Source organism: Galeopterus variegatus, unplaced genomic scaffold (assembly GCF_000696425.1).
Source record: "Galeopterus variegatus unplaced genomic scaffold, G_variegatus-3.0.2 Scaffold358, whole genome shotgun sequence".
Taxonomy (NCBI): domain Eukaryota; kingdom Metazoa; phylum Chordata; class Mammalia; order Dermoptera; family Cynocephalidae; genus Galeopterus; species Galeopterus variegatus.
The window spans coordinates 342,419-359,142 of record NW_007726469.1 but is presented as its reverse complement, the minus strand read 5'-3'; the positions used below and the strand labels follow the sequence as shown (position 1 = coordinate 359,142).

The 16,724-nt window shown below is 38.8% G+C and overlaps 1 protein-coding gene across 1 annotated transcript in view; it reads left to right on the top strand.

Annotated features, from left to right (window-relative positions):
• Positions 1-16,724, top strand: part of LOC103586650 (protein SMG7) — a 46,743-nt gene that overhangs the window by 26,143 nt on the left and 3,876 nt on the right. The window contains exons 9-20 of the mRNA XM_008567948.1: positions 931-1,093; positions 1,450-1,606; positions 4,708-4,840; positions 4,890-4,941; positions 6,163-6,223; positions 7,927-8,353; positions 10,387-10,531; positions 10,946-11,328; positions 12,218-12,589; positions 13,367-13,516; positions 15,484-15,564; positions 16,040-16,199. Coding sequence (XP_008566170.1) covers positions 931-1,093; positions 1,450-1,606; positions 4,708-4,840; positions 4,890-4,941; positions 6,163-6,223; positions 7,927-8,353; positions 10,387-10,531; positions 10,946-11,328; positions 12,218-12,589; positions 13,367-13,516; positions 15,484-15,564; positions 16,040-16,199 — 2,284 coding nt within the window. The remainder of the gene's footprint in view (positions 1-930; positions 1,094-1,449; positions 1,607-4,707; positions 4,841-4,889; positions 4,942-6,162; positions 6,224-7,926; positions 8,354-10,386; positions 10,532-10,945; positions 11,329-12,217; positions 12,590-13,366; positions 13,517-15,483; positions 15,565-16,039; positions 16,200-16,724) is intronic.

The following is a 16,724-nucleotide window of genomic DNA, read 5'->3' as shown; positions in this document are numbered from 1 at the left end:
ACCGGACCGAGACCGGCAACAGGATCGCAACCCTTGGTGTCACGCCTGCACCTCGCTCAGCCAGTGAGCGGCCGGTCTGTATGTGGGATCCGAACCCTCGGCGGGAGTGCCGCCTCGCTCCCAAGCGGCGCACTGTAGCAGTGCACCACCGGGCCGGCCCCCAGAATATGTTCTTGCTGTATCTTGTTTATAAATAAGTTTCTTTAAATGTGTCAAGCCTTTGAAAGAGTAAATTTTAGAAATAATCTTGGAAGTCATGCTTTGTTTATCAAGAGTTCAAAAAAGTGGGCCGGCCTGGTGGTGCACTGCTATAGTGCGCCGCTTGGGAGCGCGGCGGTGCTCCCGCCGAGGGTTCGGATCCCACATACAGACCGGCCGCTCACTGGCTGAGCGAGGTGCAGGCGCGACACCAAGGGTTGCGATCCTGTTGCCGGTCCCGGTCCGGTGTGGGTGATACACTGAGGGTTGCGATCCGTTGCCGGTCACGAAAAAAGAGACAAAAAGGAAAAAAAANGTGGGCGATACACTGAGGGTTGCGATCCGTTGCCGGTCACGAAAAAAGAGACAAAAAGGAAAAAAAAAAAAACTTCCAATAGATTAAGATGTATAAATAAATTTATGGGTGGACCCCCAAAACTTTTCTCAGGTTATATTAAAAATATACAGTTTCTTTGGGGAAAAAGGTTTGTTTGACAAACAGCTCAAGAACTCTATGTTGTCTGGATTAATTCTTTTCAAGACAAAGAGTCAGTTTGGGAAACATCAGACCCAATTAAAGTACTGGGATTAAGAGTGAAACAGTGTACTCATCTGTAATTCTGTTACCTATGTAGTTCTAAATACACACTGCCAGTTTAATTCTTGTATCAAAGATGGTTCCTGTTCTTGTTAATATATGTAGTATTCCTTCTATTCCTTCTTCTTTTGCAGAGGCTGCTATTCCAAAAAGCTTTCAACTCTCAGCAGTTAGTTCATGTCACTGTCATTAACCTGTTTCAACTTCATCACCTTCGTGACTTTAGCAATGAAACAGAGCAGCATAGTTACAGCCAAGATGAACAGCTGTGTTGGACACAGTTGCTGGCCCTCTTTAGTGAGTATGAAATCATTTAACTCTGACACATACCACCTTCTTTGAAAGGCATAATCTTAGGCGTTTTCATCAGTGTAGCAAAGCACAGGGACATATAAAAAGTGACATATTAAAATTTCTTAATATTGAATCAGAAGGCCTGAACCCCAGGTTCTGTCCTTTTATCTGCTGACACAACCTCATCAACTGTATCTATAACATTTTTAACATGGGAAAGAAAATGCCTTTTTAGAAAGAAGCTGTAAGACACTTAAGTTTTAAACAGAATACAGCAGAAGGCTCATAATGATATTTTAATTTGAACTAGTACACAGTTTTAAATGTCTTATGCTTTCTGAATACATTTTTTCTTTAAGTGTCTTTTCTTGGCATCCTGTGCAAGTGTCCTCTCCAGAATGAGTCTCAAGAGGAGTCCTACAATGCCTATCCCCTTCCTGCAGTCAAGGTTTCCATGGACTGGCTGAGACTCAGACCTAGGGTCTTTCAGGAGGCAGTGGTGGATGAAAGACAGTAGTAAGTGTTTTAGAATTTCATGTTAGATTGTGTGCTTTGTTTGATATTCATACACATGTAAAAACTGCCTTCTAAAGCACAACATTTGAACAATGGAAGACTTTGTATTTTCTGCTTACGCTCTGGAAGTTGAGCTGAAGACCTCTTTGTATGCTTTTCATTTATTTATTTGCATTCTTCATGTGAGGCATAGTCTTAAGGATTTGTGACTCCCTGTGCGCTCCCCTGTTCCCAGTTGCCATCCTGGGGAAGGGGCATTTTTCACATTTCAAAATGAACTTGAGACAAAATCAGTTCGTTTTTTATCCATTACAGTATGCCCCAGTTTTCTGTTCAAGAGTGAAAGGGAAGAGATTTTTTATTTCTTCCATTATTTTCTGTACATAAACTGTTTGATGTTGCCATACAGTAATATCCAATTTGAAATATATTTGTTTATTTTAAGCATAGAAGATTAAAATCAAGTTTTTTGTTTGTTTGTTTTTGTTTTTTTTGTCCTTTTTGAGACTGGCCGCACCGTGCTCAGCCAGTGAGCGCACCGGTCATCCCTATATAGGATCCGAACCCGCAGCGAGAGCGCTGCTGTGCTCCCAGTGCTGCACTCTCCCAAGTGCGCCACGGGCTCAGCCCTAAAATCAAGTTATTTTAATTTTTATTATTTTCTCTGTAATGTCTACTCAAAGTAATTTTGAGTTATTAGAAACTATTGATTCTACAGTGACAAATGAAAACTTTCAGTGTACCTTTGATCGTAGGAATAAATACTTGCAAGATAGCTTTGCAGTGAGTAGGAGGTTCCTTCCCTGCATGTTTTGATAGTGAGTTTAAGGAAAACCTCTGAAATTTCTGCTTTGTGGCCGAGCATGTACACATTGACCAAGATTACAACCTAGAAAATGGCCTAGCCACATTTAAGATCCTGTGATTCCTCTACTTCATAATTATCTTTCCTTTTTTCTCTCACCTAACTGTAAGCTCCTTTATTTTGACATTGCCATGAATAGAGTTTACAAACAGCACAGCACACTATACTTCTCCTTTTAATGTTAGCATAGGTATTAGTAATACAGATTTTCAGACATTGTTTTCTTGCAAAAATTTTTTATTTCTTAACTCAGGCTATAGAGTTTTTGTACTCTTATGTTTGCTCCAATAAATTTTTTAAATTTTGCTGTGAAAGAAGAATTCTGTGTTTTACCATTTGCTTATAGAGTTTTCATATTTATGGGCAGGGATTTTTATTTTTATTTTGTTTGTGGTTTCTGTACAGAGATTCTTGTGGCTCATTCTGTGCATTCCCATTTCTTATCATAGCAAAGGATATTCAACCAGATGGAATAGCTTTATTTGCAAACCTTTTTTCCCCTCCTTTTTTTTGTCACTCACTCTTCCCTCTTCCTCCTATCAGATTTATCAGGATCTTTAGAATTATGCCCTTGTAGGCATTTCATTCTATCTAAAATGCTTTACTACTTATTTTAAAGACTAGCATGGGGTATTACTTTAAGAAATTTTCCTTATGTGTCTGATACATTAAAGTAATTATCTTTATTTATATCTTTTAAATAATGGATAAACAATTACTACATTTTTTAACTCAGAATTTCATGTGTATTCAAATAATTCTCAGTTTCTTGTTTCTGGGCCTTTCCAATTTCTAGAACTTATTTTCCCCCATACTTTTTGAAAAAATACTATCTTAAGCTAATAAATATATGAAGTAGTGATGTATTAAGCAATATATTAATAAGTCATCCACTCATGCTCTTTTTATGCATCTATTTTCTTGAAACCTCGTATTTGTTGCATAAAGAGATTCCAGTTTAATATTCTTTTTTAGGTTATTAACTATCTCTTTCAATTTGTTATATCCCCACAGGTTTGTAGCAGACATTTATTCTTCAATATTTGTTTATATATATATTTATATATATTTTGATATTTTTTAAGTAGCATATTTCCATATTTCAGAGTACACAACTATCAGAAATAGTCATTAACTTCCAATTTTCCATGATGAGATATTTGCATCCAGTTTCTCTATACTGGACACCTCACCCCAGGCTTTTTTTTTTTAATCAACATTGGTTGTTATGTATTTAAAGATAAGCTTAATATTACCTTTAGTAGAGAATGATTAATAGGTGAATCTGCTGTAGGAAAATCAAAGTAATTGTTCTCAAGCCAAAACCAAATTATTTTAAGTTATCAGTATTGCTGTTTCACCCCACAGCATTCCCGTCCATCACCCAGCAAATTTCAAACCAATTGTGTTTGTCTCTCTTTAAAAAAAATCTTGTCTAGTCATACAGATTATTCTAATGTTTGAAATACAGCGGAATTTTTGATATTAATGTTTGCATGTAAAGTGATATTTGTAAATCTATATCCATAATGGAGACTTTTACATACCTCATTCAGGAACCAAGGACTTTAATAATACAATTAACAAATATGAGGGTACTTCAAAAAGTTTGTGGAAAAATGGAATTAAAAGATAATACGAATCTTTCCATGAACTTTTTGAAGTACCCTTTTATATATGTAGAATTCACTGTCTAATAATGGAAAGTTTATGTTCTAATATTTCGTGTATAAGCTTTCATAAAAAATAATATTCAGAAACTGAGTTTAGAGATAAGGATATTTAACAATGTGGACTTTTTTGTACCGCAAAGAAAAAGGCATCATTTATCACTTTGAACAGGGAATGTGATTTGAGTATGGTATAACTATACCCTGTCACAGATTAAAGAACTAACAATGGGTTCTACAACTGATAATGTATGTGAAAACTCTGTAATGTAATATGTTGTTTCTCTGCTTAAGGTTTTCTCAGTAAATCTCAATTTTCAATGTTTAAAACTGACATTATTTTCACTGTTAAATTAGGAGCCTGGGAAATGATCTATACAGCAGGTCTCTATCGTGGAAATTTGAGCTTTCTGGTGTATGTTTTAGGGAATTATACAGCCTTTAAAAAAATTGAAGTAGGGAAAAGTCTGTAGAGTTCAGAGCCTATAGATATCGTTTTCGTGGCTTATTAGTGTTCTCATTTCTCTCGTATAAAAATAAAATCTGAAAATTTTTTTAATTTACAGCATTTGGCCCTGGCTAATTTCTCTTCTAAATAGCTTCCATCCGCATGAGGAAGATCTCTCGAATATTAATGGTAAGGGCTTCCCTAACTTTGTATTGTTGTTGTGGTTCTCTATCACTAATGGTGGATTTAAGGCCAGAGAAAAATAAGTTTTTGGTGATAAGTGTTTGACTTTAAATTCAGTATCTCAGAAGTGACTTTGAGCTCTACGCTGATGAAGTGGGTGGAAGAAGAGGTAATGATTTTCCAGTTTTTTTGGCAGCTTATTCTCATTTAGCTACATTTGAATAGGAGTCCAAAGAATGCCATACCTTCAAATTTTTTCCATCTTCTTCCCTTCCTCCTCATTCTTAACTATTAAAAAAAAAATGAAATAATGTGAACAACATTACTCTGTCAGAATGTTTTGTTATTAAACATTTTGAAAAGATTAAACATTTTGAAAACATGATTTTTTACTGACTATATAATATTTTGTCCTCTGGATTTGCCATAATCTATTTACTCACTCTCCATGGCTTTAAATTTTTCCCCATTATATATAATGCCACACTGAACAACCTCTAGCTTGACTCATTTCTTTTTTTTTTTTTTTTTCCTTTTTGTCTTTTTTCGTGTCCGGCAATGGATCGCAACCCCCAGTGTCGCGCCCGTACCGGACCGGCAACGGGATCGCAACCCTCGGCGTCGCTCCCACACCTCGCTCAGCCAGTGAGCGGGAACCGGTCTGTATGTGGGATCCGAACCCTCAGCGGGAGTGCCACCGCGCTCCCAAGCGGCGCACTGTAGCAGTGCGCCACCGGGCCGGCCCCTCATTTCTGATTATTTTTCTTACATTAGATCGGTGCCCTTGAAGCATCAATTTGCAAATGAATCACTTGGGTCTTTTAAAAATAGAGTTTATGTTTCAGTAGGTTTGGCATAGTGCCCATGATTCTGCATTTCTTACAAGCTCCCAAGTGATGTCAAATGTTGTTATTCAATACTTTGAGTAAAAGGAGATAGGTAGGGGGCCGGCCCCGTGGCTCACTTGGGAGAGTGCAGCGCTGGTAGCACCAAGGCCACGGGTTCAGATCCCATACGGGGATGGCCGGTGCGCTCACTGGCTGAGCATGGTGCAGACCACACTGTGCCAAGGGTTGCGATCCCCTTACCAGTCAAACAACAAAAAAAAAAAAGAGGGAGATAGGTAGTCTAAACACTGGGATTACTGGATCCAAGGCAATGAATTTTTAAGACTGATTTTTAAAATGTCCATCATATCCATCCTCCACAACATTGAGTATTAGATGAGTATTAGGGGAATGTCTAGGACCCAGAGGTAACATACAGGGTTTTGACGGGTGAGTTATTGTATTTTATTTTATCTTTTCTCCCCATTTAATGAGCAGTGTTCTACCAGACAACAGTATTTTAATTAAAATGTTTACAAATTTTGATTTCCACCCTTTTTTAGCTACACCACTTCCAGAAGAGTTTGAGTTACAAGGATTCTTGGCTTTGAGACCTTCTTTCAGGTAGGTGGCAGCTGTGATAGGTTCATTTCATTGCTGGTGAATGGAAGATTAAAATTAACAGGAATCGGGCCGGCCCGGTGGCGCACTGCTGCAGTGCGCTGCTTGGGAAGCGCGGCGGCGCTCCCGCCGAGGGTTCGGATCCCACATACAGACCGGCCGCTCACTGGCTGAGCAAGGTGCGGGAGCAACACCGAGGGTTGCGATCCCGTAGCCGGTCCCGGTCCGGTACGGGCGCAACACTGAGGGTTGCGATCCGTTGCCGGTCACGAAAAAAGACAAAAAAAAAAGGAAAATTAACAGGAATCAAGGTTGGATGTAGAGGAACCCTTGATCTGTCCCAGCTGTATCTTATTTTCATAAGAGCAACTAATGGTGACAGTTAGTTGCTATGAGATGGATTTATATATATCATGCCTTTAATTCCTGTGTAATCCCAATACTAAGTGCTTAAGAAAATATAGAAGAATGGAATGAAAAGAAAATTGCTTCTCCCAAATGACATTCACTGAATTCTGCCTTATATACTTTTGAAAATTAGAAGGGAAATCTCAAAAAAGGGAATTAAATATTATCAGGTTAGGGCCATAGCTACATTACTTGCCAGTTGTTGGGTCACAGCAATAGCTACGCCAGTTGTATGGCTAGGCCAAAACGTTTCATTATTTTAGTTATACTAAGTTTCTATTTGTATTATCAGGGCTGGGGCTCAGACCCTGCAAACTTATATAGATTGGGTCACCCTCACATACCAGGCTGGGTCACCAGACCCCTCACACGCAGGTCCACGCTAGGTAATTGGGAAAGATCCTGGGAGCCATTGGCAAATGACACGAGCTCAGTCCTCAGCAGTAGCAGCAGCGGCGGCGGTAGCCTCTCAGGGCATCCTGGGAACATTGGCAGCAACAGCCTTCAGCAGCAGTAGCGGCCTCCCCGTGGTCCCCTCCCCCCCAGGGGGCATCCCAGGGGCGGGGGTGGGGCACTTGTTTATCATGAGCCTCTGCTTTCATTTATAAACATCTGTATAAATCTAACTGAATTGTACGTTCACAGTCATGGTAATTTGTATTGCCAAGGGCTTGGTGGTCAGTTTTAGCCAGGACAGACCAGGATGGTGCTAGCGGCTGGTAAAATACAAAACAGAGGTGGGAAGAACACAGGTTTTGGAATCAAGTAGGTTTGAGTTCAGTTTCTAGTTCTGCTGTTTCCCAGGTTTGTGCCCTTGAAGTCTCCCTAGTAGATTATAATCTTTCCAAAGCCAGTAACTATTTCTTATTCATTTTTGTATTTATTTTTCTGCATACTGTAGGCACTTAAATGCTTGCATTGTTTGATTGAACTTTTCACCTCTGAGCTTCAGTTTCTATACCTTATAAAATAGGGATTATATAATATGTACCTTACAGGACATGTCAAAGCCTAAACTAGTGTCTTGTAATTTACTGTACTCAGTAAATGTAACTGTAATTATTAGGAAACATTAAAGAGTAGAAGAATATGTTGTGGCGATAAGTATGATAATGAGAACCTGAGTGTCTACGTAACTACTTTATGTGTTACAAGAATCCACATTCTTGTATGTTGCTGTTTCTGTAGTTTTTAGGGCTGGTAATATATATATTCTCTGTTGGATCCATACACAATTCAGTTGTTATTGCTTTCTAGGTTAATGTTTTTCATATATGGATTTATTTTTACTTTTTTAGGCTGATTCAGTGTGAAAATGAGGTAGGGAAATTGTTGTTTATCACAGAAATCCCAGAGTTAATACTGGAAGACCCCAGTGAAGCCAAAGAGAACCTCATTCTGCAAGAAACATCCGTGATAGAGTCGCTGGCTGCAGACGGGAGCCCAGGACTGAAATCAGTGCTGTCTACGGGCCGAAATGTAAGCAACAACTGTGACACTGGAGAGAAACCAATGGTCACCTTCAAAGAGAACATTAAGCCACGGGAAGTGAACAGAGACCAAGGAAGAAGTTTTCCTCCCAAAGAGGTGAGAAGGGACTGTAGCAAAGGAATAACTATAACTATGAATGATGGAAAGAAGGACAACAACAAGAGGAAAACTGAAAGCAAGAAATGCACCTTAGAAAAGTTACAGGAAACAGGAAAGCAGAATGTGGCAGTGCAGGTAAGCTGTATTTGAACTATAAAGCAGGTAGAGGAAGGCTCACACAAAAGGCAAGATTTTCACTTTGTTTCTATAGTCTTGAGAATTGGCCGTTCTGGAAATTTAAGTGCATTCTTTGAATGCATAGTTAGGTTATTTAAAGAGCTATGATAGACAGTTAACTTTATCAGTTCCTGGGAATCAATTAATGTGAGTGAAAAAAAATCTCAACCTGATTTGACTTTTTTTTTTGGTCCTTTTTTGTGACTGGTAAGGGGATCGCAACCCTTGGCGTGGTCAGCCAGTGAGCGCACCGGCCATCCCTATATAGGATCCAAACCCGCGGCGGGAGCACTGCTGCGCTCCCAGCGCCTCAGTCTCCCGAGTGAGCCATGGGGTCGGTCCTGATTTGACATTTTTGTCATTCTTCCCCAGTTTAAATGGTTTGAAGTCCCCAGTTACAGAGCCATCAGTTCTACATAGGATTATATTTTCTTTGGAACATGTAACTACCATTTGTTAATGTTATAGGGATTTGGGGTCTTTTATAGATCCAACAGAAGCAAGTCCATATTAAGGCTTACACGCTTTTTTTCAGGTTCACTATATAAAATATATTTTTGGGAAAAAAAAAAAATGAGGCTCTTTTCCTTGACATTTATACCTGTCCCAGCCAGTAGCATTATATCACTTTAATATTTATCCTGGCTCATGGGAAATTTTAAAGCAAGAATCCAGTCCTCTTGCTGAGAAAAGATAAACACTGCTCAGTTATTTGTGACTGTGTTTTTTACACCTTTCCAAAGACATGCAGATGATTTCATGTAAGCAGAAAAGGTCTTTATTCTGTGCTGGTTTTGTTAATTCCATTAATGTTTGATTAAATACTTAAGCAGCCTTGTGATTTGTTAACACATTTTGATATACATTTGCATAAGGAATGTTACATTGTTGAAGACTGCTTATAAATAAACAGTATCTTCAATGTAGTTCCCTAATAGGATTTTCTGGAGAAAGTGAGAAATAAGAAGATAGTAGTTTCATTTTAAGATTAATAGTAGGGAGAGAAACAGAGAAAAACATGGTAGAAATTGAGAAAAAGCATGGAGAGAGAGGTGCTGGGGAAAGGCAAGGAGAAAATCCAAATGAACTAGAAAGCCAAAGGACCAGTGTTTTAGGGACAGAGAGTCCAGCATTTCCTGCCCGCTCTGCCTCCATTCTCAGATGTAACTCTCTCCCAGTAAGGTCCAGACTGAAGAAAAATCTCCTTTCCAGTCCCTCATCCATCTCAAATCTGCCTGTACATGATTAGATAAAGCCTGATAATAGTCAATATATCATCACACTGTGTGCCTCATCTTAAATTTTCTATAAATGCTATGTATTTTCCCTCATTTTGCTCAACTTTGAGCAGAGCATATGGCACCTACTTCTCTCTGGCTCCATGTATAGGATCTCAGGGCCTGTTCTGGCGTTTTCCTCACTGCTGAAAGTATTCTTATTTATTCTGAAGGGTGATAACGTTACATGCAGGGTGGAGGGTAGATGCCTGACTGGTATACTTAAGGCAGCCCAGATGAAAGTAAACTGAGGGTCAAAGTATCTCACCTGGGGGTTAGTAGTCATTTTTAATTCATAATTCATGTATGCTATTTAATGAGTTAGAATATAAAGAACCCTGGGCCCCCTAACAGACAGCTTAATATCATAGGCAAGTCTTTTTAACCTGTTGGCATCAGGTGTCTCATTTGTAAATTGGCATCAGGTGTCTCATTTGTAAAACAAATGGGCTCTAAGGTCCTTTCCATATTTAATATTTTTGTGATTATGTGAAAGCAAAATAATTATATTAGTAAAACTAAGAGCATTTATATTTTTTATTGGCAGTTAGCTACTTTGTTTTTGATTTTTCCATTTTTAGCAGGTGAATTTAAATATCTTCAGCATATACTTTTTGACATAATGAGGTTTTAAATACTTTCTTAGAAGTAGGTGCTTCTTTCTGACACATTTGAGTCTCAGGTTATTATAGATAGTTTTGCTTTTGGTAATAGGTAAAATCCCAGACAGAACTAAGAAAGACTCCAGTATCTGAAGCCAGGAAAACACCTGTAACTCAAACCCCAAGTCAAGCAGGTAACTCCCAGTTCATCCCCATTCATCACCATGGAGCTTTCCCTCCTCTTCCCAGCCGGCCAGGTAAATATGTGTTTTGAAATTTCTTCTCCTTAATCCCATCTATGTAGGAATTTCTGTTCACTCACTGAGTAATTTATACTCTGTTGTACTGACATTACTAAGCCATAATGTTAAAAGATAGAATAATGTTTATGAAATTATTTTTGAGCCATTTCTCTGTAGTTTATATACAAGTGTATGTTTGTTCCCGTGAAGTAATTCCTACCATTAAACGTAAGAAGCCATCTTTAGAATACATTAATTACTTTGGTGGATAAAAGAAAAGTAGTCAATAGTCTATATTGAGTTCTTAAAATCAAGTTAAAGATTGACAGTATGGTGGATCTCTTACTTTTATAATGTGTTAAGAATCCCCCCCCCCTTTTTTTTTTTTGCCTTTCTTTAGAACTAAAGCTGTATTTTTCTTTTTTTAAGGGTTCCCACCCCCAACATATGTTATCCCCCCTCCTGTGGCATTTTCTATGGGCTCAGGTTACACCTTCCCAGCTGGTGTTTCTGTCCCAGGAACCTTTCTTCAGCCTACAGCTCACTCTCCGGCAGGAAACCAGGTGCAAGCTGGGAAACAGTCCCACATTCCTTACAGCCAGCAACGGCCCTCTGGACCAGGGCCAATGAACCAGGGACCTCAACAATCACAGCCACCTTCCCAGCAACCCCTTAAATCTTTACCAGCTCAGTCAACAGCACAGTCTACAAGCCAGTTGCAGGTTCAAACTCTAACTCAGCAACAACAGTCCCCTACAAAAGCTGTGCCAGCTCTGGGGAAAAGCCCGCCTCACCACTCTGGATTCCAGCAGGTAAGTTACAGTTGTGTGTACTGTCTATCTGAAATAAGGGGAGATGCTGAAATGATTCAGTGTTTGGCCTTGAAGATACTTCTTGCTTAGACTTGTAATGATTGTGGGAATACAAAGGTATTCTCTCTACTGTTTAGTAAAGTTCAAATGTTTTCCATGTTTTGTGAAGGATAATATATTAGATATTAACTACCATTCTTTTCTGCTATTAATCATCAGCTTTAGAAAAAAGATATTCTGTAAATAATTTTCACCTATTTGAACATAAACTACAGAAGGGAAATAGTATCATAATCTTTTTTTTTTTTTTTCCTTTTTTTTGTCTTTTTTCGTGTCCGGCAACGGACCGCAACCCTCAGTGTCGCATCCGTACTGGACCGGGACCGGCAACAGAATCGCAACCCTCGGTGCTGCGCCCGCCCCTCGCTCAGCCAGTGAGCGAGAACCGGTCTGTATGTGGGATCCGAACCCTCAGCGGGAGCGACACCGCGCTCTCAAGCGGCGCACTGTAGCAGTGCGCCACCGGGCCGGCCCTTAGTATCATAATCTTGATGATGTGCTAAGATAGATGTGACACCAATCTTAAATGTCATCCCACAGCACTTGAAGCAGAAGGGGGAAACACATACACTCTCACACTCATATTTATTCATTCTTTTCTTAAATCTCTTACGTAATTGAATATAAAGACAATATGAGTTCAGTGCCCAAAATCTGTTCCCAGAAAGCACTGTGTATTAAAAAATTCAAAGGGTTAAAGGAAATTGCTGCATTGCCTGGAGTTTTGTTGGTTGTAAAATCCCTCAGGTTCATTCTGTGATTCTTGTGCATTGGTTATAAGTAACGTTGCATTTTATTCTCATCTTGATAACAGGCATCTCTTTTTTAGTATCAACAGGCAGATGCCTCCAAACAGCTATGGAATCCTCCTCAGGTTCAAGGTCCATTAGGGAAAATCATGCCTGTGAAACAGTCCTACTACCTTCAGACCCAAGACCCCATAAAACTGTTTGAGCCGCCATTGCAACCTCCTGTAATGCAGCAGCAGCCTCTAGAGAAAAAAATGAAGCCTTTCCCCATGGAGCCATATAACCATAATCCCTCAGAAGTCAAGGTCCCAGAATTCTACTGGGATTCTTCCTACAGCATGGCTGACAACAGAGCTGTAATGGCACAGCAAGCAAGTATAGACCGCAGGGGCAAACGGTCACCAGGAGTCTTCCGTCCAGAGCAGGATTCTGTGCCCAGGATGTCATTTGAGGTTTGTGTTGTTTTCTTTTATTAGGCACTTTGGAGATAGGTCTGGGGTTGCATCTTTTGAATTTCCCAAATTGATGTTATAAAAGTCACTCTGATTCATTAGTACTATAGAGTGCTGCTGAATAATTGGTGCAGCTCTTGGTCTTCTCTTAAAAATTGCACAGTATGTTTTAGTTTGGGAAACTGAAGAATTCTGTAACTGATTTTGAACTGTGATGGTCTGGCAGAGAAATTACATGCAGAAATTCTTAACACAGCATGTTAGAGAATTCTGAGACAAAGAGCTCCTCTCAGGTGAGCTGAATCATCTAAGTTTAAAAATAAGTTTATTGAGTATTTAAACAAATTGCTTTCTGAGATGAACAAAGTCAGCCAGTTATCTTGGACAGTGGAGTTCCCTTTCCTTGCCCTTTTTATTCATGAGAAACAGGTGTGTGTGTGTGTAACTTTTTAAAAGAGCTGTATCTCTCTTTGTTAGCACAAGATATACTAATCATTTTGCTCCTTTGAATTGTTTTACTCACTAGCCATGTTACCTATGTTCTACTCTGTCAGTATTTTTGCTTCTTTCTATTGTCTTGATTTTGCTCCACCACAGTCCTTGTGTGAACTTTGCTTTTGCATTTCAGAGCCTTTTCCCCTTTTCATAATACCGTCTATTTCACTGTTGATTGCTTCTCTCCCCTTGACTTTAGTTACCTTTATCCACCTAATCATGCCACTACTTCATGTTTTGTCATCCCTTACTGCATCTCACTGTGATCCTTTCTATCACTAGGATCCCAAGAGCTCCCCTCTGCTTCCTCCGGACCTGTTAAAGAGTCTGGCTGCCTTGGAGGAAGAGGAAGAGCTGATTTTTTCTAACCCTCCTGATCTTTACCCAGCTCTGCTGGGGCCTCTCGCCTCTCTTCCTGGACGAAGCCTCTTTGTATGTATTTGATGTAATTCTGCTTCATGTTCTAATCCTAGTGGCTTCTCTGAGGCTTGTAGTGCTTGGAATAGTTGATTTCCTCTTTTTGATTCTTTCTTTACAGAAGTGTAAAGCATATTTCCTGATTGCCTAAACTAACTTTAAAATGGTAATAGAACACAGCAAAACATTGCTGGCTCCATAGTTCCCCCAAATTATAGAGTCATAGCTTGGTTATATGTGTTATCTAGAAAGCATCCTGCAGGGCTGATCACATGCAGGGTGTGATGCTAGCAAATTAACTCATTTTTCCAGTCGCACTTCCATCTAAACCCAGAAATTTCAAGTGTCATTTAGTGTCTTGCTTAGGAACACTGAGATTTTTTTCATATGTGTTCTAGAGTTTTAAATGACATTATTGAACAGTATGTGGCTCGCTTCTGTTTGTTAAACTGAACCCAGAAAGAGCCCTTATCTAAATTCAGAGTTGGATTCATGAAAGAATTAGTAAAAATGAAGAGGATTCTATTTGTAAACCTTGTTTAAGTGCCATAAATGAGTGAATGTGAAGGCAAATAACTAGAATAACATAAAGTAAAATCTTAGAAGTAGTGTCCTTTAAAAATAACCTTCTAGAACCCAGCCTACATTTCAAAGAATGTCGTTCTATATACTCATCAATGTTTACGTGATATTTTTGTAAGGATGGGGAGTATAAAAGTTGGGAACAAAGATGTATGCTATAAGGTTTTTTCCTCCCTCCCTTCACTACATCTTAATAAAAAACAAAACAGATTCTGAGTTTTATTTCTTGCTGTTTCTTTTCCACTAATACAGGACAAGAAAACATTCATAAGATTAAAATGCATCAATTTTAGTATCAGGAGAAATAAAGGTATAAAAGCTTTCATGACAATAGCTGCCATCCCTGGCGCTGAAAGTTTCCTTAAGAATTTGCCTAGCTGAATGGCAGTAGAGGCCTCCTACAAGTTAGCAGCAGTAAAAGATCTCCTGGAAACTTAAACCATGGCAGTGCCATGACTGGGAGTGGAGGCTTGTGGAGGCCCAGCTGCTGTGCTGTTGCCTCTGCACGTTTACTTTCCTGCTGCTTCTCTGCTGGAGTGGCTTGAGGGACTGAGGTAGTGCCTTTCTGTTCACTTGTTTTCTAATCCTTTAGTTCCTGTTACCCCTGACATGTCCATTGAAATGGAGCTGATGGTGGAACAAGTGGGGTTTTTTTCAGTCTATTTTTCTTATTTTTTGTGTGTTTAAAAAACAACAGTGAAAAAAACCGTTACTGTAACCCTTCCTTGTATTTAACATTGTTAACGATATAATGTGTGAAAAATGGCCTTGCGTGTAGTAGGTGTCTAATAAATGTTTTGTTAACCAACTGTGCAATGACAATGTGCATTAGAGATTCAGCTTTTTTTTTTTTCCCTATAACTTTCTTAGGGCCAATAAATATAATCTTGAATTTTAGCAATTATTTTAATATATCTTTATACTGCAAATAGAGCTGCTTAGGATATATGTTGACAAAACGAGTTGTCAAATGTATTTAAGAGGCTTTTTAAAATTCATCAACATTAATGTTTTAAAAGTTTGGGGGAAAACAGTGCTAGAATAGTTCACCATCTTGTTTTGAGATTATTTTAAATGCAGCTATTGACAAGAAGATTCTGGAGGTTCCTGTCTAGTAGGGACTCAGAACTATTTTTCAGGGTTCCTGCCAGAATCTCTGTGCTAGATTAGATATAATAATAAAGGGGGGTTCTGTCTGACTCACCTGTGCAGCTGGCACTTAACTTGTGTCATGGTATTAACAGACTTGAATTCAAGACTTCTAAGCCTTATATTGTATGTGATGGGCAAATACAAGTATGCTTAAGTGGTAGTCCTTTATTTTAGTTCTATAGTATAATAAGGTTAATATTTTTAAAAATGGAAGATATAACTTTACTTTTTCTTCTGGGACTGTGAAGAAATCTTTATTGGAGAAACCCTCAGAGCTCATGTCACATTCATCCTCATTCCTGTCCCTCACTGGATTCTCTCTCAATCAGGTGGGTAAACAATTAAGAATCCTGCTTTGTGCTTTTATTGTAGCCTCATGTTTTCTTTCCTCTTCTATTTCAATGTCTGTTTTTCTCTTTCTTTTCCGCATATTGGTGTCTTCCACGTATTTGATTTTTCTTTGTCTCTGACTGAGGCAGACTAGTGACTTCTACATTATGAATTTCAACCCTTTGACTTCTCATTAATATTGAAATCCTTAGGGCTATCTTGTTCAGCCAAATAAATTATTCACACTTTTTAACCTGGGTGATTTACATATAGCAAAATAAAGAGAGAGAGAGAGCAAAGGGGAAAATGAATTTGGACAGGAAGGTGGAAAAAACAAAAAATAAATAAAAGCCTTCAAAAATTTCTATTGCTGAGAAAAGCTTAAGGTGTAGCAAACATCATGAGCATGATGTTGCATTTTCTTATTTTTGTTCCCTTGGAGTGAGTTTAAAACTTGATTGTCATGTCTTTCAGGAAAGATACCCAAATAACAGTATGTTCAATGAGGTATATGGGAAAAACCTGACCACCAGCTCCAAAGCAGAACTCAATCCCTCGATGGCCCCCCAAGAAACATCACTGTACTCCCTTTTTGAAGGGACTCCATGGTCTCCATCACTTCCTGCCAGTTCAGGTATTAACTGCTCTTTAAGTTTTGGACCCTGCATTTTCTGTATACTCATATTGGTTAAGAGTTAGTAAGATTCTGTAATTATGGGGCCAGCCCTGTGGCTCACTAGGGAGAGTGCAGCGCTGGTAGCACCAAGGCCGCGGGTTCAGATCCTATATAGGGATGGCCAGTGCGCTCACTGGCTGAGCATGGTGCAGACCACACTGTGCTGAGGGTTGCAGTCCCCTAACTGGTCAGGGGGGAAAAAAAGTCTGTAATTATGAATAATATTTGTGTGCATGTTTTTTTTTTAAAGTAACTTCTGTAGGTAAATAGGGAAAAAGCATGATGAGCTAGTTCATTTAGTAAATGCTACTGAAAACTTTTTAGATCTTCAGTAACCAGCAGAGTTGTAAGGGAGAAAAATATGGCTTCTATCTTTTGATTCCTAGCACTTCTTTAGTTTTGTTTGTAGATGATCATTTTTTGCAGGGAAAGGTGCACTTTTTTTTTTTTTTTTTTTTTTTTTTTTTTTTTTTTTTTTTGGGA